Source organism: Dicentrarchus labrax, unplaced genomic scaffold, assembly GCF_905237075.1.
Source record: "Dicentrarchus labrax unplaced genomic scaffold, dlabrax2021, whole genome shotgun sequence".
Lineage (NCBI taxonomy): Eukaryota > Metazoa > Chordata > Actinopteri > Moronidae > Dicentrarchus > Dicentrarchus labrax.
In genome coordinates, this window is record NW_026136716.1 from 833,346 (window position 1) to 855,386 (window position 22,041).

Genomic DNA, 22,041 nt, shown 5'->3' on the forward strand with positions numbered 1-22,041 from the left:
TAAATTAGTGACATTAACAGTAAATAATGTATTAGTGAGTGAACAGACAGATATGTTGTATAATGATGGAAGTAGAATAAATGTTGTTTATCAGTGTATAAGGTAAACTGTCCAAATACAGTTGTTATCAGTGTAAACAGCAATAAATACTGTAATCTCACAGATAATGACTTTTATTACACTTCTATAACTTTTAACATTCACATTAAAATAATAACAATCCAATAATAACAGCACTCTGCTGGAAATGTAAGTCTGATTATTGTATTATAGCAGAGTTCACCTGGATTTATAGATCATTGGTTTAATGTGGTAAATAACAGATTTTATGTCAAATTAAAGCTAAAAACTGTATTTAAAATAGAAATATATATTTGTATTTTCTGTTACACTGTTTTTTAACTTCTTTTTTTATAGTGTAATTATCAATTAACTTTCTTTTCATTGACGAACTGTCGCAGCTGTAAATCTAAATCCGCCTCCCTCTAGTGGCCACACTGGGTAACAGCAGTCGATTAGTGGGGGACGAGCCTCAGGGATTTTACTCTGTGTTGTTCTATAAAGGAGGAGTGTTTGTGAGCAGACCTGAGGCCAGCGTTTTCCTGCGTCGCAGTCGGCGGGCTAACTTCCTGTTTGAGGAGCTGAAGAAAGGCAACCTGGAGCGAGAGTGTCTGGAGGAGAAATGCTCCTACGAGGAGGCCAAGGAGATCTTCGCTGTGCCGCAGCAGCTGGTGAGTCCAGAGTCACAGCGAGCATCAACACACGGTTTACAGCTCTCATGTTTCCATCATTCATTTGTGTCGTCTGTCTCTACTCAGGAAGTCTTCTGGAGGACGTACACAGGTAACGAGGACTCACCCTGAGGAAGTATTCAGATCTTTATTCAACACTGTACAAAATATAAAGAATATTCAGGAAAATGTCCAGTGTGTCACATTGAGGAGATCTATTCTGTTACATCAGCTGTTTCTATCTACAGAGGGAGCGGGTCCTCTTCTGGCGGAGTCCGCCATGTTTCTACGGTAGCCCGGAGCGGTTCTGGCTCTAGATAGGAGCTAACAGCAGCCAGTAGCAGCTAGCGTTAAACTCAATATTCATTTAAACCTGAAATATAAAACATTACTTTGGTAACTGGCTGTAAGCGTTTGGAACCGAACTGTGGACGCAGAAGAACCTCCGGTCTTTAAATGTTAAAATACTTCCTGTTTGCAGCGGTGGACCACTGCCTGTCGTCTCCCTGTAAGAACGGAGCGACCTGCACTCGCCACATCGACACCTACGTCTGCAAATGTCCACCTGGTTTCCACGGATACAACTGTGACAAAGGTACAGCCGGAACATTTCTCAGGGTTAACGAGCTGTTGTTGACGAGGTTGCTGATGTTGCTGTTGTTGACGAGGTTGCTGATGTTGACGAGGTTGCTGATGTTGCTGATGTTGACGAGGTTGCTGATGTTGCTGATGTTGACGAGGTTGCTGATGTTGCTGTTGTTGACGAGGTTGCTGATGTTGCCATTGTTGACGAGGTTGCTGATGTTGCCATTGTTGACGAGGTTGCTGATGTTGCTGTTGTTGACGAGGTTGCTGATGTTGCTGATGTTGACGAGGTTGCTGATGTTGCCATTGTTGACGAGGTTGCTGATGTTGCCATTGTTGACGAGGTTGCTGATGTTGCCATTGTTGACGAGGTTGCTGATGTTGCCATTGTTGACGAGGTTGCTGATGTTGCTGATGTTGACGAGGTTGCTGATGTTGCGGTTTCTGTCTCCACACAGTCCGTCTGACCTCCAACGGTTGTCGCTACAGAAATGGAGGATGTGAACATTTCTGCAGAGAGCTCCCGGATCGGTCTCACGTGTGTTTCTGCGCTCCGGGTTATGGTCTGGATCGGGACAACAGCACCTGCCAGCCTCAAGGTCTTTAACAGCTGAAATTCACAAGTTATAAATACACAAAAAGAGAAAACGTAAGAGCAGAAGACTGTCGCTCTGTCTCCATTTCAACTGTTTTACTTTTTACTTTTGGAAACAGAGGTGATTCTAGGTAATAGCAACCATCCCAAACACCCTAGCAACCACCTAGCAACCGCCGCCAGCACTGTGTCCAATAACAGTTCAATCTCAGGACATCTTGTTTATCTTTTACAAGGTTGAAATGCAGCCACATTAGCATCAGTGCTAATAGCATGAGAGCACTGAGCACCTTCAGGAGCTTTACTATCAGGACTGAATGCTTAGATTTCACAATATGATCAATAATACAAACAGTGCGAGAGGACTTACTTTTGATGCGACTTCCTGTTGGTCATGTGGCCTGTGTCACTGCTGACCACTGCTAACAGGAGCATGTGGATTTAATAAAATCCTATTTCTTCAGTATTGTAGGTACATTTTATGAAGGTTTCTTTATCTTTTAATTACAGTTAAAGACACTTAATCATATAAAGTATTACAGATAGTTTAATACATATTTCTGCATGTATTGTGCTATAGGAACACTTTAGCAACCCACTGAAACCACACTAACACCATAACAACCACGCACAATGCCCCAGTAGTACCACCACTGGAAACCCGTAGCAACCACAGCTACTAACAGCGAGCAACAAACCTAACAGTAGCAGAGTGTGTACATTTCTATATCTGACTACAATCATCTCTCTGGTTCCAGATAATGTGGCCTGTGGAAGACCTCTGATGCACTTTACCCCCAGGGTTGTTAACGGGCAGATCTGCCCCAAAGGACACTGTCCATGGCAGGTAAGTATTAGTTTAAGACAGATCGTCTCCAGTTAATCTAAATACAGAATAAAGTGTTAAACCGATATCCAACATAATAAAACACAGATGAATAAAGGTTTATAATGCTTTAATCTTCTCCTGTTTTACTAACAGTAAAAAGTATTTCTGTGTAATTTTAATGTATTAGTGAGTGAACTGACAGATATGTTGTATAATGATGGAAGTTGAATAAATGTTGTTTATCAGTGTATAAGGTAAACTGTCCAAATACAGTTGTTATCAGTGTAAACAGCAATAATTACTGTAATCTCACAGATAATGACTTTTATTACACTTCTATAACTTGTAATTATTATATTAATTTTCACATTTTCTTTTGACAGCGTAAGACTTCAATGATTATTCTAACTGAGATTGATGTGAAATGCTAACGCTGCCTCTCTTCTCAGGCTCTGCTAACTAAAGATCATGAGTATACCTGCGGAGCGATCGTCCTATCAGATCAGTGGATTTTAACAGCAGCTCACTGCGTCTGGCAGAATCCTGCCGCCCTCTACCACGTCATTGTGGGTAAGACAGGCTTTACACAGTCCAACTAAATAAACTCAAGGTTGGAATCAAATTAAAGGAAGGAAGTCAGACTCATTTGAGGGAAATGTTCCTCTCCTGTTTTAATAATTTGATATAAAACATTCAAATCTGTCCCTGTGAAGGTGAACATGACCGAGAGGAGGATGAGAAGACAGAGCAGCAGCGGCGGGTTGTCAAAGTGGTCATCCACCATAGTTACAACCAGTCCACCACCGACGCCGACCTGGCCATGCTGAAGCTCCACCGCCCTATCAAACTTGGACTCTACGTGGTTCCCATTTGCCTTCCCGCGCAGAACACCACCTTCAGCCGCACACTGGCGACCATCCGTCATTCCACCGTGTCCGGTTGGGGCCGCCTGGCGCGGTTCGGCCCCCGAGCCAGGTTCCTCCAGCGCCTGGTGCTGCCTAGGGTCCCTCTGCAGGAGTGCCGCCTCCACACCAAGCTCAACATCACCAGGAACATGCTCTGCGCCGGGCTGAGGACCGGCGGCCAAGACGCCTGCCAGGGCGACAGCGGCGGCCCTCTGGTGACGCGCTACAAGAAAACCTGGTTCCTGACGGGCGTGGTGAGCTGGGGGAAAGGCTGCGCCAATGAAAACCTGTATGGTGTCTACACCAGAGTCAGCAACTTCCTGGACTGGATCGAGGATGTCAAGTCCACTGGCTGAAATGGGTTCAATACGGGGATGTGACGGTTCTGAACCGAACCAGTAAACTCACAAATAATGTTAGAAAGTTAGAATCCAGTAGAGCACAAAGCGATAATAAGTCCCGTAGATGTTCCTCAGACAATATTATTAATGGTAGCAGTCACGTTTGAGTGGGTTGAATACAGATTCTTTATTAAAGGTCCAGTGTGTAACATTAATGTAATATAATATTAATAAGTAAGTGTTTCATCAAATGAAAATAACTTTAGGACGTTTTTCGTGAGTTGTGCAGCGCTGTAGTTTCACGTGGCTCCACCTCTGGTGAGCTTGACCAGGGGTGGACAATAAAAGCTGTGAAATCACTACGACCCAACCCCCGAGCGTACAACAGTGCTAGTGACTACTAGATATTTGTTCTTAGCTTAAAGTTATCGTCACTCTCACGTCGGGTTGTAAACATCATCCGTTGCCCTCAGAGGCACCACATCCTAAATCAGTAAAACTCAACTCACGCACCGGACAAGAACATTTTCTAATTGAGGAAAACAATCGGATTCACAGTGGGAATGTATTATTTTAAATGGATGAGTAACTGTTCAGTAATGAGCTTCATGAACCTGTTTAATGTTGGATAAACTGTTTCACATGTAACCAAAGCAAAGAGTTAATTCAGTTAATCTGAAAATAAAAAATTTAGAGTTATTGGACTTTTTATTTTATCTGATAAGTATAATTAATATTTGTTTATGAACTGACCCCGGGGAGAGGAAGGTGGAAGGACACGAACCCAGAAGGTTGTTGAACAGGATTTATTACGAATATATGGATTAAGAAATAGAGAATTAGAGGTTTTTATCACTTTATTCAGAGAAAACCTTTAAAGCAGCAAACAGTGTTATATTTCTAGATTCATGTATTACTATAATGTAGTCTAATAATAATTGGTCTGCTGTCTGAAGGACAGACTGAAGAGCTTCAAGAAGGTGAGCTACAGTGTGTTGGACTGAGTGGCTCAAGCTGTAAGAACACTGGTCCAAAGCTTTGAGGTTAAAGGTTCGATCCTCAAGCACACACGTAAGTTTTAAAGTGTGACACCCAGACGAAGACTGAAATCCTCTAAGAACCAGAGCTCCACTGTCTGACCCAGTAGCTCAGCAGGGTGGAGGACTGAAAGTTCTGAGGTTGTAGGTTCAAACCTCATGAGGATCAACATCCAAAGTGAAGCCTTGCCTTGCTTCCTTTGGTGAACCAACACATTTCCAACCAAAAGAAAAGACCAAGTCAAGTTAACCACACCCGACCACAGGACCGTGGATCCAGGGACCAGCCACTGATGGGAGTCGAACCAAGTACTGACCAGTACTGTCAATTTATTAAAACAACATTAATGTACAGTATTTCAGTTTACCCAAATGAAACTTTAATTTTCTCAATTAATTTGATTTAATTTTGATCGACAGCTGTCGTTCAAATGATGTCACAGTATTTAACTACATAATCAATAGGGCAGCAATCAATCTGTTGATCAGTTTATGTTTGCAAAATAAAATATTTTCTTATACAGAAATTCAATCTCAGGTTCATATATATAAACTATAAAGTCTAAATGTGTGATAGTGTGAAATAATATCAGCAGTGTCATTAATAAGTTTGGCCACTGGAGGAAGCTGCTGAGTTTCTAATCAGACAGAGATGTGTCTGTAATGTCACTCTTTGATCAATAATAATTACAGCTCAACACACCAAACTCCATTCAAGAAAACTACGATTTAAGGTGTGCCAAACAGGGGAAACCTTCACTAAATTAATTTATTCAGTATTCAGTGTTGAAGGCAAAGAGCAGCAGTCTGTTTGTTCAGCTCACATGAGATCAATGGCGGAGGCTGGGGGGGGGGGCAGACTTTGCACCCCTGGGTCCAGGATGAAAACCGCAGCACAGCACTCGACTCTGATGAAATCAACTATGTGGCTGAGACTTTTCTTCACCTTCGTCTTCAGCTCCTGCGGCTGCCGGGCGGCATCAGGTGAGGAAAGCAGTAAAAGTTGCTTTAAGTAGGGAGGGCCAATGTAAGTAAGGTTGTAACTAATTATTTTTTGGGGGAGTAACTGTAATTTAATTACTGAAAAGTATTAGTAATTAGTTACACTATTAGTTATTGGTGAAAGTAATATTATTACTAGTAATACCTTACAGACCAACACTTGACTCGATGATTGCAGGAGATTGACTGTCCGCTCTTTGGAAATGAATTTGTGCTGCATATTTTGCAGAGGAGGAGGTATCGGGCTGTGAACAACAAAGATGAAATAAATGGAAACTGACTGAATGTTTTTGTGAGTTATGATGTCAGTGTGAGATTATATGACAGCTTTCAGGGGAGACAAAAAGAGAAATCACAGTTATTCTTTTAAATATCCAAAAAACTTAAAAATCTGCCATTTTAAAACTATCATGAATGCTGCCAAGACAGCTGATCTAAAGCATTCTGTTGAACTTCCTGTTTGGTAGTCTTTCTGGATCCAGATCAAGCCCATGGCGTCCTGGTCCGGACTCGGAGGTATAACTCGGGCTGGCTGGAGGAGCTCCAGATGGGAGATCTGAAGAGGGAGTGTCTTGAGGAGAAATGCTCCTATGAGGAGGCCCGGGAGGTGTTCGAACACACCGAGACCACGGTCAGAGCTGGTTTCTTTTCACTCGGTTAAGTTTTCTTTTATTTAGGGATTAAATAATAATGTCAGTCTGACGTTTCTGTTTCCTCAGAACGAATTCTGGAAAATATACAACAGTAAGTAACCACACGTTTTCTCCTAATTACTGCTTCAATCTCGTACCGGTTTAAATGCTGGACCTCACTTCTTTAGGGATTGTTGCAGCCTTAAATGTCTGATTTTACAGCAGCGATGCATGTTGCAATGTTTTGTAGCATTTTTTCGCAATGAAATTGTGGGAGGAAGAGTAAATCACAAAAATAGCAACTTTGTTCCAGTAAGAATAAAATCTCTAACAGTTTGGACATGAAATAAATTCAGTATTCTCGTCCTGTAGTCCCAGACAGCTGTAAGTCGAACCCCTGCCTGAACGGCGGCAGCTGCTCCACCCAGGGTTCATCCTACACCTGCTACTGCCTGCCAGAGTTCAGCGGACTCAACTGTGAGCTCGGTGAGCAACAGACACAAACACACTGATCCTTACTCAAGTGAAAGTAGCAATACCAAAATGTAAACATCCGAATAGAAGTCCAAATGTTACTGTTTACGGAGCTTTAAATTTGTTGTTAAGTAATGTGTAAATAAACTTGTATGCAGACGACACACCGCTGTATGTCTGTAAAATCTGTAAAATGTGAGACCTGCCTGGACTCTCTCAGAAGAAATTAATTTAAATAAATCGTTACTTACTGTTAGTTCAAATATCAAAAGTAGAAGAACAGTATTTTGCAAACTGCATTAGTAAAATGTTCTAACTTCAGATTTAATTTTATTCAGGCAAAATGTCTTTTTAATACTTAAGTATTGAGAAGTTTGGCTTGTTTACTTGTTCTGTTTTGTGTTGTTACCAGAGATTCAGGTATTGTTTTTGCACCATTATTGAAAAGTGAACAAACAGCAACTTTACTGTATTGTTGTTGTTTTCAGAGTACATGGACGTTCCCGACACCTGCCTGCTGGAGAACGGAGGCTGTGACCATTTCTGTGACGAAGAGGTGGGAGGACGAAGTCTAAACTGCTCGTGTGCAGATGGCTACTTCCTGGATGTTGATGGGCGGAGCTGCGTAGCAAATGGTGGGAGGACGGTCTGAAATGTGAAAATGTTTTGTATTTTTCATCATCATCTAGATCTGAAGCACATTTCAGCCACAAACAAATGAAATTACATAAATGATAAATATCTATATTCAATGAATATCTATTTTTCTAATTTCTGGCTTTACCACAACAACATATCTCATAACTGACTAATGAAGAATTTCTTTTTTGCATCTTAAATCTTTTACTTTTTATATTTATATTTAATCTTCTCTACTCTGATGAATATCTTACAGTTTATGTAGTAATATTTTACCCGAAAAGCCAAACATTTGATTTAGTATTTAATCATTTTTACAATGAGCTTTTTTTTTTTATCCATCATTCCTTGATTTTCCATCCATTTCTGTCTGGTACTATTGTCTAAGTGCTTAATCATAAAGTTTATGACTAATTCCTGCAGCACTCTATTCAGAAATTGATGTTTTTGAGTCAATCTGACTGAAGAAGGAATCTCAAACACTATTGAGATGTCTTACATTTGAACATATGAGAGCTTCATTCTCACAGAAACTAATGTTTTTATGTCTTTTTGTCAGACTTCATTGATGCTTTTGCAGGAAATCTCCCTCTCTGCTCTACAGGGGCCCCAACAACTCACCTTTGGACTCCCCTCACACTGACCTGACTAATTAACTGTGTGTACAGTTTGTCCAAAAAACTACATTTCCCTTAACCTTATTTATAGTGCAACTGCGCCCCAATGCACTAAAAACTACTGTGTGTCCAACAAGGTTCAACAAGGACAAACATTTCTCCAGTTTTAAGAATCCGTAACAAAATCAGTGTCATATTTTGCTGGTTTCATTAAAAATTACGTTTTTTGTGGTTGGCCGTCGCCAAGGTCTTGCTCATGGTGGGAACTGTTGGGTCTCTGTAAATGTTATAAGGAGTTCGGTCTAGACCTGCTCTATTTGAAAAGTGTCCTGAGATAACTTCTCTCTGTTATGAATTGGTGCTATACAAATAAAATTGAATTGAAAATTTAATTTAATTGGTTTCAGAGTCGGTAGTGTGCGGCATGGTCCCCATCCTGGAGGGGGAGAACAAAGCCAATCAGCTCGACCCTCGAGCTCGAATTGTTGGAGGAACCGAATGCCCCAAAGGTGAATGCCCCTGGCAGGTACGCTGACGCTACAGGAACTGTGTGTAGTTTTGTAGTCTCATTTTTCACTCCAGTTTCAGTCATGATATTCAGTTAATGGACTCCGACCTCTGAAATTCAGCCAAAACCAAGATTCTAGTGGAAATCCCGAAGTTTCCAAAGATAGGAAATATGTCAGGTGTTTAGTTTAGAAGCAAATTAAGCTCCAGGAACATAATATGTAAACAATTAAATGACCAACCAGGACATTAAGAAGGCCCTCATAATATGTGAGTAAATGTTTCTTAAGGTTTTGCTGGTTTACAAAGGCAAAGGTTTCTGTGGAGGAGTGATTTATAAACCCACATGGATCCTCACAGCATCTCACTGCCTGGAGGACACCGATGCTCAGTTCCTGAAGGTGGTCGCAGGTACGAATCCCTCCGTTCACAGCAAATGCCTTCATCTGACATGTGACCATATTCATCTGCGTTTGTGTTCCTGACATGGATCTGTGGATCCTGCTCTTTGTCTGCCAGGTGAACACAACACGGTGGTCAACGAGGGCACGGAGCAGCTCATCGAGGTTGCCGAGATCATCATGCACGAGAACTACGAGACACGCACTGCCAACAACGACATCGCCCTCCTTCGCCTGGCGTCGCCCATCACCTACACCACTTATGCCGTCCCGGCCTGTCTGCCGACGCGTCCCCTGGCCGAGCGCGAGCTCTGGGCCGTCAGCCTGCACACGGTGAGCGGCTGGGGGAGGAGGAGCGAGAACGGACCCACCTCACACCTCCTGCGGCGTCTGAAAGTGCCGCGGATCCGGACCCAGCAGTGTGTGGCGGAGAGCGGCGTGGTGCTCACCGAGAACATGTTCTGCGCCGGGTACATTGAGGGCCAGCAGGACTCGTGTAAAGGCGACAGTGGCGGACCCCTGGTGACAGAGTACAAAGGGACGGTGTTCCTGCTGGGCATCGTCAGCTGGGGGAAGGGTTGCGCCCGACCGGGCAACTACGGCATCTACACCCGAGTGTCCAACTACCTGGAGTGGATCCACAACCGAACAACACCATCACCACCGCCGCCAGCTCAGCCAACAAACAACACCACGCCTTCCTTACACAACGTGAATGCGAGAGCGGAGCTACAACATTTACTGCAGTCAAACAGTTCACAGTGGTAAAGCTTGTTCAAGTCGAGTTAATTACATGTAAACTAAAGTACACTGCAATGTCATGTCTTATTTCAGTTTACAGAATGACTGTACTTTTTTACTGGATATTTTGTTTTAAGCACAAATAAACAGAAAATGAAGGCAGTGTCACACTGTAAAGTGATAAGTGATTTTAACTCAGACACATTGTACATAGTATAGTGCAGTGTAACTTATAAAAGCTGCTTCATCAACAATCTTTTAACAAATTCATTTGTTATACTTAAAATTTAGTTAAAATAACTGTTGATATTACAGTGTATCAAAGAAAAAGGACAAAATACCCAAAGTCAACAACATCGGGTAGGAAGCCGCTCTGAACGGAGATAAACCGCCGTTATGACATCACAACAACAACTTGGACTCACTGTTATTGTCTCAATATAACACAACGTGATTGTTTACTGCTTAAATGTTGCTGTCACTGTCCTGTCGAGGTGTCTTCTAATGTAACATATCTGAAATAATAAATATAATAAACTATAAGTCAAATGTAATTATAAATATAAATATTTGAATGTGTCTTATAATCTTTTGTATGAAAAAAACACATGAAATATTTGTTGTGTTTCAGTTTACAACAGTTTGTAGAGATTATGGATTACAGATTATGGAATTGCTCATACATATATTAATAATCAATCAATGCATAAATCAGACTGAATGTACAGTCAGTGAATGAGTCAACTCGTTTGCTTACAGCTTTAAGTCTGTTTGCTAATTTCACAACTGTGTAAAACCCTCAGTCCTGCACACACAGCACAGTGTTATCTGTATGCATCTGAGTACTTGTACCGCAGTACTGGACTTCAACTATTTACTTTTACTTTACTGGAGTATTTTCTTTTAATGCAACAAATACTTCTACTCCAGATTTTACAATTATTCATACATAATTTTACTGCGACAAGTACTTTAACTACTCATACTGTAACTACATGAAGCTGAGAAAACATTATTGTTTTTTCACTGAACTGCAGATAATCGATAAATCAATAGGAAGTCAAATGCAGGGCAGAGTGGAAATGTGTTTACTGACCTGGTTAAAACTGACTCAGAGGGTCAGAGGCTCGGTGGGCGTGGACTAAAAGAGCCCCACGTCTCCTACAAACACACTTTGTCCTCGTTCTGCTGAGACATTGAACACAACATGCTGCTGAGGAGCTGCTGCGCCGTCTGGTTACTGTCAGCCATCGCTGCTGCTGCAGGTCGGTTTGTTCTGCTGAAACATTACGTTAGCATTTTAGTAACTCAAGTCTTTAAATAAACTAATGATGACTCATAATAACTTACTTTTATTCTTCAGAAAAACTTTATTTATTTATTTTTATTTTTTTCTGCTTTTGTGCTCAGTGAAAAACTAATTGAACATTTTCAAAAGCAACTGTTACTACTGTTACTATAAAAAAATCAGGTTTAAAACAATTACTGAAATGCAGATTTGTTTTGTTTCTAAAACTCAGAAATGTAAGTTTTCCTTTAGTCTATAGCTTGAAGGCTGGGGGGTATAAGTCGTCTAGCTAAGAGAGATATCATATTATTTGCGCCTACGTCAAAAATTACAGTAACAGCAGAAGGTTCAATGGATACTTCTAAAAACAAGCACTAAGTTTCAAACTGGAGTCCAGAAGAGAGCCGGGTGGTTGACGGACGCTGATATAAAACTACAAAGATGCAAGAATCTAAAAAAGGTGACAGCGGGGGAGGTTAAACTTTAACATTCGCTGATCAAAGCATATGAACGAACGTATTTTAGTTTATTTTAAACCTTAAATGTTAGGATTTTGACCAATTTTGTTCAGAAAAATGTCTGTTACAAAGGTTTTCTGGACTGTCCGGTTTTTACAGCGTAATAAATGATGGCGGTTTGTTTCAGTGTTTGTAGAGAAGCATGAGGCCAACGGCGTGCTGCAAAGATGGCGGCGAGCAAACAGCGGCTTCCTAGAGGAGCTAAAACAAGGAAACCTGGAAAGGGAATGCATCGAGGAGATCTGCGACTACGAGGAGGCTCGAGAGGTTTTCGAGGACGAAGACACGACGGTCAGAGTTCTTCCCGTCGTAGAACCCTCAAACTGTACTCAAAATTACAACCAAACTTTAGTCGCTGCGGAAAAAAACCCTGAAAGTCTGAGTTACAGGTTCTTTTACAAAAACAGACATTTATTTATGGACAATGCGGCTGTTATTCTTAAACACTGTACAAAGTTAGCGGTTTGTGTATGATATATCGCAGCTTAAGAACTTTAGCTTTAGCTCATTTTCTGAATCAACATGATTTGTGTTAGAAGCATGTTTTTACATCTATCTGCCTCCTCTTTATACATTCTGTCAGCAGGTTTAGTCACGTTCTCTGTTAGCGCAACAAAAACAGACGGATAAGTCAACGTTACCGATCACACAATGTACTGTGAGAGGATTTTAAGATTAGATGATCGATGGTGAAATGATTGCACTGACTTATGGACCATTCTTTCTTTGGAGTAGAAACATAACCTTTACCTCGACTGAATTCTGACGACATACACGTGACTGTGGTGTGCAATTTGGGAGCAATGACAAAGTATTGAAAGATGATTATTAATACTAATGATAACTGAACACTTTCTGTTGGTTTCCTCTTTGCAGAAGCAGTTCTGGCTGACGTACGAACGTAAGTAATTATTTTTAGTGTTTTAATCTGAGCGATAGTTTGACAGGGTCCATATTGTTTTGGTCCAAAGGTTTTATTTTATTGTCGAGCAGTATATTGATTTGTTCCAGTGTTGATTTATGAGAACCTTTCTGAAGCCTGTGATCAACTGTTATTGATGCTCATTCTTCTGTCGTCTGTTCAACAAACACCAACAATCACTCAACTGATCCTGAGCGTTTTATATCTTGATTATAAAACATTTAGTTCTGTTCTCTTTGTGTTTTGGTGAATGATTATCATGTTATATATTGACGATTATATTTCAGAAATTAAAACTTCCATATGTGAGATTCTGCAGCATTTTATGTTTCTGTGAGAATCAGCAGTGAGTGAACGGGTTGTAACGCAGCGACTTATCTTAATATGTTCATATATTTTCATCGATAGTAACGTTATTCTAAATATGATTGTCAGTTATTTTACAGCGCTCAGTCAACCGGACACTGACTGCAGTTCACTGAATGGCCATTGGTGTCACTATTTTACAGTTTAATGACAGTTACATATAGTAAGATTCATAATAATAATAATAATAATAATAATAATAATTTTATCAGGTCGTGACCCCTGCTTGGATAACCCGTGTCAAAACAACGCCACATGTATCTACATGAGGACGTCCTACCAGTGTTTATGTCCTGAGGGCTTTGCGGGACAATATTGTGAGACAGGTAAGAAAAATACTAAGAATTTAAATGACCAAACTCACGTTTAACAGTAGCTGGAGCCAGAATCTGGACTTGGCTTCACACTTGTCCTACATATTATTTTATATTATTTTATTTATAATATAAATGTATATTAATACTGTGTAATGCAGTGAATAATGTTTCTTTCCTCAGTGGTAGAAGACTTACTGAAGTGTCTATACCAGAACGGACACTGTGAGCATTTCTGCGACGGCTCGGGTGAGCGCAGTAAATGTTCCTGCGCTGACGGATACAAGCTGGGAGCGAACGGACGCCAGTGTATCGCTCAGGGTAAAAACTCTACAACTGCTTCTTTAAAGCAGCGATGCCTTTACGGTGACACTGCGAGTATTACACCAACCCATGATCACATTAACAAACCCATGACCTTTTTGTTTCTTAAAAAAATCCTCGAAAATGATTAATCAATTATCAAAATGGTTGACAATTAATCGACTAATTGTTGCAGCTCTAAACATGAACAATATAGTCTCATATTTAGGTGTCAGATGGGAAAGATTCAGCCCTGATCTGCCCCCTAGTGCACATATTTTTTAATCCTCGTCGTCACACCAGTTCTGTAGCGCTCAGAGTGAAACTGTGTGTGCTTCCTTACAGTGGAGTATCCGTGTGGTCGGCTGGCTCCACAGAAAACGGACCTGAACCAGAGCGTCGTGGGTCAGACCCGGCTGGTGGGAGGTAACCACTGCCCCAAAGGAGCGTGTCCTTGGCAGGTAAACACCGCCGTACCACTGCTGGGGGTATTACAAAGGGTGCATCCTCTGGAGAGCAGGAACGGGAAGAAAATCTTAGATTTTGACTGCTTAAATTTAAATAAATTTCGAGGTGTGAGAGAAGAAGTCAAATCATCAGGATTCATCCTGTTAATCTGAAATATACACAGATAATTCTCCATCCATCTATCTATTGATCGATCAGGTTCTGGTTCAGTTACATGGAGACAGCCACTGTGGAGGTGTTCTAATCAATCCGGACTGGGTCGTCACTGCTGCCCACTGTATCCACGGCAACAACCCCCAAAACCTCACTGTGGTTGCAGGTAACTAATCGGCACTTTGTAATCAGTTACATTATTGTTACTTTGATTTCTCATTAATGGTTTCTCCTCGGTTACCAGGGGAACACAACTTGGACGTGGAAGAGGGCACAGAACAGAGGATACCTGTTGCCATGGCGATCGCCCATGAAGGCTACGTCCCGGAGACTGGTGACAGCGACGTCGCCTTGCTGAAGCTGATTCGGTCCGTCGCCTTGGACCGCCACGCCATCCCCGTCTGCCTGCCGACCGCAGACTTCGCCCGGCAGGAGCTCCTGCTGTCCCGCTACCACACCGTGTCCGGCTGGGGCAAGAAGACCACTGGGGGCAACAAGGAGCCCGGTGCCACGCACGCCGCCCCGTTGTCCCCCATCCTCCGCAAACTTTCCGTCCCAATCATCCAGAACTCCCAGTGCTCCCACAGGGCCCAGTTCAACTTCACCCACAACATGCTGTGTGCGGGATACCTGGAGGGCGGCCAGCAGAGTTGCCGCGGTGACGACGGGAGCCCGCTGGTCACACTCTACGGCTCCACCCACTTCCTTACGGGCGTGGTCGGCTGGGGGCGGGGCTGTTCACACCCAGGGTATTACGGGGTGTACGCCAACATGGCCAACTTTGTGGAGTGGGTACGGGGCATCATGACGACAGCAGCCAATGAGAATCCACCGGAGAGCGCTGCAGCGCCGACCTCGGACTTACTGAAGCAGAAACTTGTTTAATAAAAGATCCTTTTTAGGAAGCAACAACAACTGTTTATGTTTTTACGGTTTCATTCTTTGTGTCATGAAACATAATCAGGACGTTTAAAGTGCTTTAATTCTCCAGTTTCATCGTCAGGTTAGATAATGATTTACTTTTTATTTATGATCAAGGGTGACGTATAATGTATCGGCTGTAATGTAGAAATAAATGTTACAAACAACGTTGGTCAGATCTCAAATATATATATATATATGTATATAAATATAATAAATATTTCCAAGTCAAGGCCACATTGCAAGATATCCGTACAAAACCAAACCAGGAAGTGGATTCATTGTGTTTAATGATGATATGAAATATTCCCATCAAATTAAGAGAAGTACATTACACTGACTGCATTTAATAAAAACCCCACTGAACATCTCAACATCTGTACCTTATGTACACAAAGGATCACTTTACAAACTTCAGTTAGAAGCTGAAGATGTGCAACTCTTATATCTTAAAGCATGTTACTGAACGTCATAACAATAACAATAAATTATATATATATATATATAAAATCATAATAATCAACATTTAAGAAACATTTCACAGTATTTAATGGGGGGCGGTGGCCTTACTTCCTACTTCTACAGTTTGTTTGACACTTCTGAGCCACCATACACACGTTTTTTGTTTCTGCTGCATTGTGGGACGACAGATCCAGGCGAGTTTGTGTATAAATTAACATTTTTAACAAATCAAAAGAGCAGCGTTAACTAAAATACTTTGCAGGTTTTACAAACCTTTAATGAGCATATAAATACAAAGTAATGTTTAATAGTGTAGAAAATACAACAACATTCAAATGTTGAAGTGGAGCAGTAAAAAGAGAGCCGACCCTGTCGACCTCACCGATGAGTCCTCATTTACTGTAAACGTCACCCCCTCCTCCCCCCTGTGGAGCGCTGCCAAAGGAATTCCTCCTCCTCCCTCGTACCAGTGCGTACAACGTGTGAGACCTCCTCCCACCATCACTATCTTCCTCTTCATGCAACATCACGTTTTCAGTCACGTTTGGTTGTTTTAAGATGGAAACGCTGAGCAGACGATATAAAGGAAGCTACATGAGACGATGTTATGCCTCAAGAATCCAAAAACCAAAAGATCAAACCAGAAGCTTTATCTGCTGAGGTCACCTTCCTCTGGGCAGCCAGATTCAACAAGAAGCTCTTTAATGGGTCCAAGATGTGGAGATTCTCAGTTTGTCTGTAAGAAGGCTTCAACAGAAACATCGGTTTTATTTTTATATTTAAATCCCCGCCCCCTTTTTGCTCTGTGCTCCAATCACAGTCATGGTTCAATTAAACTTTGAATATGTTCGCTATTGTTAAGTAACTAAAGCTGTCAAATAAAAACAAGTACGAACTAGAATATTTACAGTAAAAGTAAACTAATAACTTTATGGAAAACCAGATCAATGTCTAACTCCATCCAGCCATCACTCTGAAGTTTTGTGCTTGGACGTTTGTTCCAGCAATGCACCCTGGGGCTTGTAGTCTGTGCAGGAAATCTGAAGATAAGCCCCACCCAGTCCGATCAGAGCAGCTTCAACATGTCGGCACCTCTTTCCCCCCCCAACTACTCTCTCTCTCTCTCCACACAGGTCACTGCCCTCTCTATCACCCCTCCTTCTCTCCCTCTCTCCACACTCAGACTCCATTACTTCTACTCGGCACACTGAGGTTTCTACAGCCGAGCTCACCATCCATCCGGGGCCATGTTTTGGTTTCACCGACTGTCCCTCGGCCTCCTGCTGCTCCACCTGGCCGCCGCTCACGCAGGTACGTTCGCTAAAATCTGAACTTTCAGGGAGGATGAAGAGGAGAGGAACGTGGAGTTAAAGCAGGGGGGAAAGTTGTGTTGAGAGGGTGTTTTGGGAGGTGGTGGGAGGTGGAGGGGGGGTTATGTGTTGATTGGCGGCTGGCAGGTGACACTTGACCCCGTCCTGTTTTGTGTGTTCAGTATGTTGTGTGTCTTACAGATTTTAGATTTGTGATGATTGACAGCTCTTTCCTTCACAGACACCAACATTACATCTCATTGGACAAAGAAACCACTTGCTGGGCCGTGATTGGTCCTTTTTCTGTTTTCACACTAGAAACTTTCTTGTTAATGAAAACTTTTCAGAGGCGAGAAAAGGTGGAAGGAGCTTGAAAGCTTTAAAAGATTAAGTTATTTATAAAAGTGCTACTTTACTCGGTGACATCACTTCACACAGCTCACCTGTCAGTTGCGATCAACAGTTCGCAAATTCAACCGATCACAGTGAATTCTATCCAATCACATTTCCACAAACGTAACCAATCCTTGTCGATTAACGCACAAAACGTTACCCCCAAGTTCCAGCGGGTACAGCTGATCTGGTTGCCTTTGGTATGTGAGATAGAAGCACAACCTCCCGAACGCCTTGGATAAAAAACGCTCAGAGACTAAATAATGTGAACTGATGAGGTATTTCTGTTCTCTTGCCAGTCTTCTTGGACGGCAAGGTGGCCAGTCAGGTGCTGATGCGGCGGAGACGAGCCAACAGCTTTTTCGAGGAGGTTAAACAAGGCAACATGGAGAGGGAGTGTTTGGAGGAGCGTTGCAACTGGGAGGAGGCGCGAGAGATCTTCGAAAACGCTGAGAAAACTGTATTAACCTCCTGCAACTACACACCAAAACACTGCTGTCAGACAAGTCCTAAAGAAACACATAACTTTAGAACACCCTATTTGTTAGCTGTTCTACAGTTTAGCTTAGCCTAACTTAAACTACTGTAGCGCAAAGACTGGAAGGAGGGTGCTACCCCAGCCTAGTGTAGAAATACAAATGTAAAACCAAGACAGCAACAGCTAGCATCGGAGCTCTTTCTTGTTGTAATTTTTTCTATCATACAAGATTCAACATGTAAAAAAAGAGTTTCAGATCTAAACACTCCAATAAAATGACACTTTAAAATCCACAAAGGCCAAAAAACCTGGACCACACTTTCTTCACTGATACACACTGATCAGATTTTAAGTTGTTTTGAACTATTTCACTCTCTGTTTTTCTTTTTTCAGAATGAATTCTGGGCCAAATATGTCGGTAAGGCATTTTGTTCTGTGTTGTCAAAACAACTTCTGTTCGTAGGAGGCGCTGTAATCAGGGAATGCACCCTTAAAGGTCCAGTGTGTAACATTTAGGAGTATCTATTGTCAGAAATGGATAATAATTGCTGTGTTGTGTTTGGCACCAAATTAACTGACAAATGACTTCTATTGGCTGGTCGTAAGTTACATCCCATCAAAACTCCCCTGACTGAATGTTGTGTTTGTCCTGCAGATGGCGATGCCTGTGAGTCGATGCCCTGTGCAAACCAAGGACTTTGCAAAGACGGGATAGGAAGCTACGACTGCTACTGCCAGGCCGGGTATCAGGGCTTCAACTGTGAAATCGGTACAGAAGCGCAGTCGCTCTGGACAGCTGGGATGAAGCTCAGTGTTCTTTAGAAAAACCCTAACTGTCCTTTATAAACAGTCTCAAGGAAGATCTGCTGGTTCTGAAGTGTAGTTTACAGGAAACATGGGACTCTCTTGGATAATATGACGATCCTGTAGGTTTTGTTTAAGAGGGACAGATGGTTTGGATTTGGTAAAAGTTTAGTGAAACTCTGGAGGAACTTCAGTCTACTTTATCTAATGAATTACCAATTCATGTCCAGTGCCAACGTTCAGTGCCACAGCAGGAAGTAGAGTCCTTTATGTGCTGTATCAAGGTACAAAGTAAGAGTTGAGCTACCTGGTGGATTGTCTAAACATCCCTCCCTGCTCTTCACATTGTTTCCTATGTCATTGCAGTTATTCCAGAGCTCTGTGAGAACAAAAATGGCGGTTGCGAACACTTCTGCAATGTGGTCCGAGGAAGCGTTCAGTGCTCCTGCACGGACGGATATTTCCTGGCATCAGATGACAAATCCTGCAACTCTAACGGTGAGACAGACTCAGTAGTCTAGTATTTTAATGGTCCCACTGCAGTCAAGTCCACCACACTTCAGACTTTGGGAATGACTCCATGGCACCACCATCCGGACAAAATGTCTACATGTTCATAAGAAATATCAAATCAGCACTGCTCTACTTTCAGAATCATATCAACTTACATGGTTCTTTCACTCATTTAGCTTTGCACAAATCCTGACCTCTAAACTTCACATGAATCCTTGCAGAGACCTTCAAATGTGGCGCCATCATTACCGAAAACATCCGGACTGTGTTCAGGTATGAGCGGCAGAACACAACGGAGGGGAACGCCACCATGTCGGCCCCCACAGGCACCAACATTAACTCCACCGAGCAGAAGGATGTGCCAGACAATGTAGATGTCTCAGAGACTTCACGTTTTGAGAACAGCAACAACAGCTTTATGTCTGGAAACGAGGTTTTCGAGAAAATGATCACCAAACAAATGGCAGCTATGACCCGCATTGTCGGCGGAGAGGACTGTCCTCCAGGAGAATGCCCATGGCAGGTAGAGACACTTGGGGTCCATTATTATCCTGGACAGATATTCTAAATGTTTGTGTATAATATGAACTTTTGTTGGTCTCGTCCTTGCAGGCTCTCCTGCTGAACGAGGAGGACCGAGGGTTCTGCGGAGGAACCATCCTCAACGAATACATCATTCTGACCGCTGCCCACTGCATGAACCAATCACGATACATCTACATCAAGCTCGGTAAGTCAGACTAACCAACCAGCTCAAGCACTTGATGCTGCCGTTCAGGTGTGGCTGTGTGTTCAATAGGAGGCTGTAAATGTATTCAGTTTTTTTGTGCTTTCACACATTTGATTTTGTGACTTTTTACAGTTTAATTGGTGATGAACTTAACTCTTGGTTTGTAAATGTAAATCACAGAAAAGTACCGTTGTTTGTTTTGTAAAGTGCGTTGAGCTTCATTTCCTCTAATAAAAATAGTTTGTTACCATATCAGCTGTTATTAATTGTCCAATTATTACAGAAACTACCCCGACTTAAATTATTATTTCTGTGCATTCAGGTGAGTTTGACGTGTTGGTGGATCAGGGCAATGAAGTCACCCACCATGTGGAAACTATCATCACCCACAATAAATACAAGCCGGACACCTACCACAATGACATCGCACTCATCAAACTAGCCACGCCCATCAAGTTCACCAGGTTCATCCTGCCGGCCTGCATACCTGAGCAAGATTTTGCTGAAAAGGTGAAGGAAAATATGCATTTTGCTTTTTCACTGGAAAGATTACTGGTCTGGGTCAAGAAAACCTGAAAATGGAGAAATGTCGATAGGTTTTTGGACAAATGAGACAAATGAGTTGTTACATAGTGAAACTTAGAGGTGCTGGTTACCTTTGGACAGAGCCGTGCTAGCTGTTTGCCTCTGTTTCCAGTCTTTACTCTAAGCTAACTTAACTCGTACTTGCCATACACACAAGAATGGCATCAATCTTCTAACTCTCAGAAAGAATTGGTGCATTTCCCAAAAAACTGAACAATTGCTTTAAAACCACAGTTAAATGAATGTCTTACTTCTTCTTGCAGGTCCTGATGCGACAGCCGGACGGCATGGTCAGCGGTTTCGGTCGTCTCGGCGAGGGTCGGCAGCCGTCCACGATCTTGCAGCGCCTCACTGTCCCCTATGTGGATCGATTAACCTGCTTAGAATCCACCCAACTACGAATCTCCGCCCGCATGTTCTGCGCCGGCTACGACCAAACAGCCAAGGACGCCTGCCAAGGTGACAGCGGCGGGCCGCATGTCACGCGGTACCGCAACACCTATTTTGTCACTGGCATTGTGAGCTGGGGCGAAGGCTGTGCACGCAAAGGCAAATACGGCGTCTACACCCAGGTGTCCAAGTACATCCGCTGGATCCGTGAAGGCATTGAAAGGCTGATGCCCAAAGAGAAGAGCGGCAACAGAGTGAAGAGGCACCACGGCGCCATCAAGAGGCTGGTTCTGTAACGCTGCAGATTTCACTCTGATTTCCACTGAGCAGAGCTCGGCCACACTCTGTGCCTCTCATGTAATCCTCTATTTTATGTTTGAGACTTCTAAATAGGCACATTTCAGCCACAGAAACTTATAATTTGAGAAAATGTATTTTAAAGGCAGTACAGAAATTCAGCATTGATTCATATTTTGGCCACTTGGTGGCAGCAGAACAATCTGTAAAAGCAACATTCAATATTCATATTATCAGTTATTATTAAGTAGTTGAGGCTAACATGTTAGCAAACAGCTGCCTTTCACATCAGAGCAACACTGACATTGTTCATAATTACTTGTGGGGTTTCTCAGGGTTCTATTCTTGGGCCTTTATATTTTTACTTGTTAAAAGCTGCATAAAATTGATTTTTTTGTCCACTTGGGGGTGACAGAACAAACTGTGAACCCCACATCTGACATATTATAAGCTTATAAAGTATTGTTATAAACATGTTAGCCAACAGTAGCCTGCATGTAAAAAGAAAATGTACAAGAATAATAACATTAACAATAACAACATTAGCAATCCGATCTGATCTTGACTGAACACTTTGTTTAGTATTAATAAAAAGTGTAAACCAAACATTGTACGTTTTCATGTATTTTTTAATCTGCCACTGCTTTTTGAGCCGAATTTAACACAAATAAAAAAATACTACAACAGTCCTGATTTTGACATTTCTTTGTGTTATTAAAACATAAACTTCATATGAATGTTTTCGCTGTATGTGAAGTACATTTTATATTTACATTTACACTCATTTATT

At 42.0% G+C, this 22,041-nt stretch overlaps 3 protein-coding genes across 3 annotated transcripts in view; all 3 read left to right on the forward strand.

Moving 5' to 3' along the window:
* f7l (coagulation factor VII, like) overlaps nucleotides 1–4,685 on the forward strand; it is a 5,189-nt gene extending 504 nt beyond the window's left edge. The window contains exons 2-8 of the mRNA XM_051427021.1: nucleotides 565–731; nucleotides 819–843; nucleotides 1,213–1,326; nucleotides 1,775–1,915; nucleotides 2,670–2,758; nucleotides 3,190–3,310; nucleotides 3,454–4,685. Of these exons, the coding sequence (XP_051282981.1) occupies nucleotides 565–731; nucleotides 819–843; nucleotides 1,213–1,326; nucleotides 1,775–1,915; nucleotides 2,670–2,758; nucleotides 3,190–3,310; nucleotides 3,454–4,001 (1,205 nt within the window). The 3' untranslated portion in view covers nucleotides 4,002–4,685. The remainder of the gene's footprint in view (nucleotides 1–564; nucleotides 732–818; nucleotides 844–1,212; nucleotides 1,327–1,774; nucleotides 1,916–2,669; nucleotides 2,759–3,189; nucleotides 3,311–3,453) is intronic.
* A 1,168-nt stretch (nucleotides 4,686–5,853) lies between these two features.
* Nucleotides 5,854–10,603, forward strand: LOC127378347 (coagulation factor VII-like). Its single transcript, XM_051427031.1, has 8 exons — nucleotides 5,854–6,007; nucleotides 6,493–6,656; nucleotides 6,745–6,769; nucleotides 7,030–7,143; nucleotides 7,620–7,766; nucleotides 8,795–8,913; nucleotides 9,185–9,305; nucleotides 9,414–10,603. The coding sequence occupies exons 1-8, from the start codon at nucleotides 5,857–5,859 to the stop codon at nucleotides 10,061–10,063; spliced, it is 1,491 nt and encodes a 496-aa protein (XP_051282991.1). The 5' UTR covers nucleotides 5,854–5,856; the 3' UTR covers nucleotides 10,064–10,603.
* Nucleotides 10,604–11,228: 625 nt separating this feature from the next.
* On the forward strand, nucleotides 11,229–21,937 carry LOC127378943 (uncharacterized). Its single transcript, XM_051428325.1, has 17 exons — nucleotides 11,229–11,301; nucleotides 11,970–12,133; nucleotides 12,719–12,743; nucleotides 13,343–13,456; nucleotides 13,628–13,765; nucleotides 14,093–14,208; nucleotides 14,414–14,534; nucleotides 14,613–15,251; nucleotides 16,964–17,062; nucleotides 17,754–17,914; nucleotides 18,326–18,350; nucleotides 18,588–18,701; nucleotides 19,103–19,234; nucleotides 19,471–19,772; nucleotides 19,862–19,979; nucleotides 20,302–20,489; nucleotides 20,828–21,937. The coding sequence occupies exons 1-17, from the start codon at nucleotides 11,244–11,246 to the stop codon at nucleotides 21,248–21,250; spliced, it is 2,937 nt and encodes a 978-aa protein (XP_051284285.1). The 5' UTR covers nucleotides 11,229–11,243; the 3' UTR covers nucleotides 21,251–21,937.
* The last annotated feature ends 104 nt before the right edge of the window (nucleotides 21,938–22,041 follow it).

Bases quoted from the DNA above. Each gene is read 5' to 3' on its own strand.
- LOC127378347 (XM_051427031.1), top strand. From the start codon at position 5,857: ATGGCGGAGGCTGGGGGGGGGGGCAGACTTTGCACCCCTGGGTCCAGG. The intron at 6,008-6,492 runs GTGAGGAAAGCA...CCTGTTTGGTAG, and splicing joins CGGCTGCCGGGCGGCATCAG to TCTTTCTGGATCCAGATCAA. The intron at 8,914-9,184 runs GTACGCTGACGC...ATGTTTCTTAAG, and splicing joins AAGGTGAATGCCCCTGGCAG to GTTTTGCTGGTTTACAAAGG.
- LOC127378943 (XM_051428325.1), top strand. From the start codon at position 11,244: ATGCTGCTGAGGAGCTGCTGCGCCGTCTGGTTACTGTCAGCCATCGCT. The intron at 13,766-14,092 runs GTAAAAACTCTA...GCTTCCTTACAG, and splicing joins ACGCCAGTGTATCGCTCAGG to TGGAGTATCCGTGTGGTCGG. The intron at 17,063-17,753 runs GTACGTTCGCTA...TTCTCTTGCCAG, and splicing joins CCTGGCCGCCGCTCACGCAG to TCTTCTTGGACGGCAAGGTG.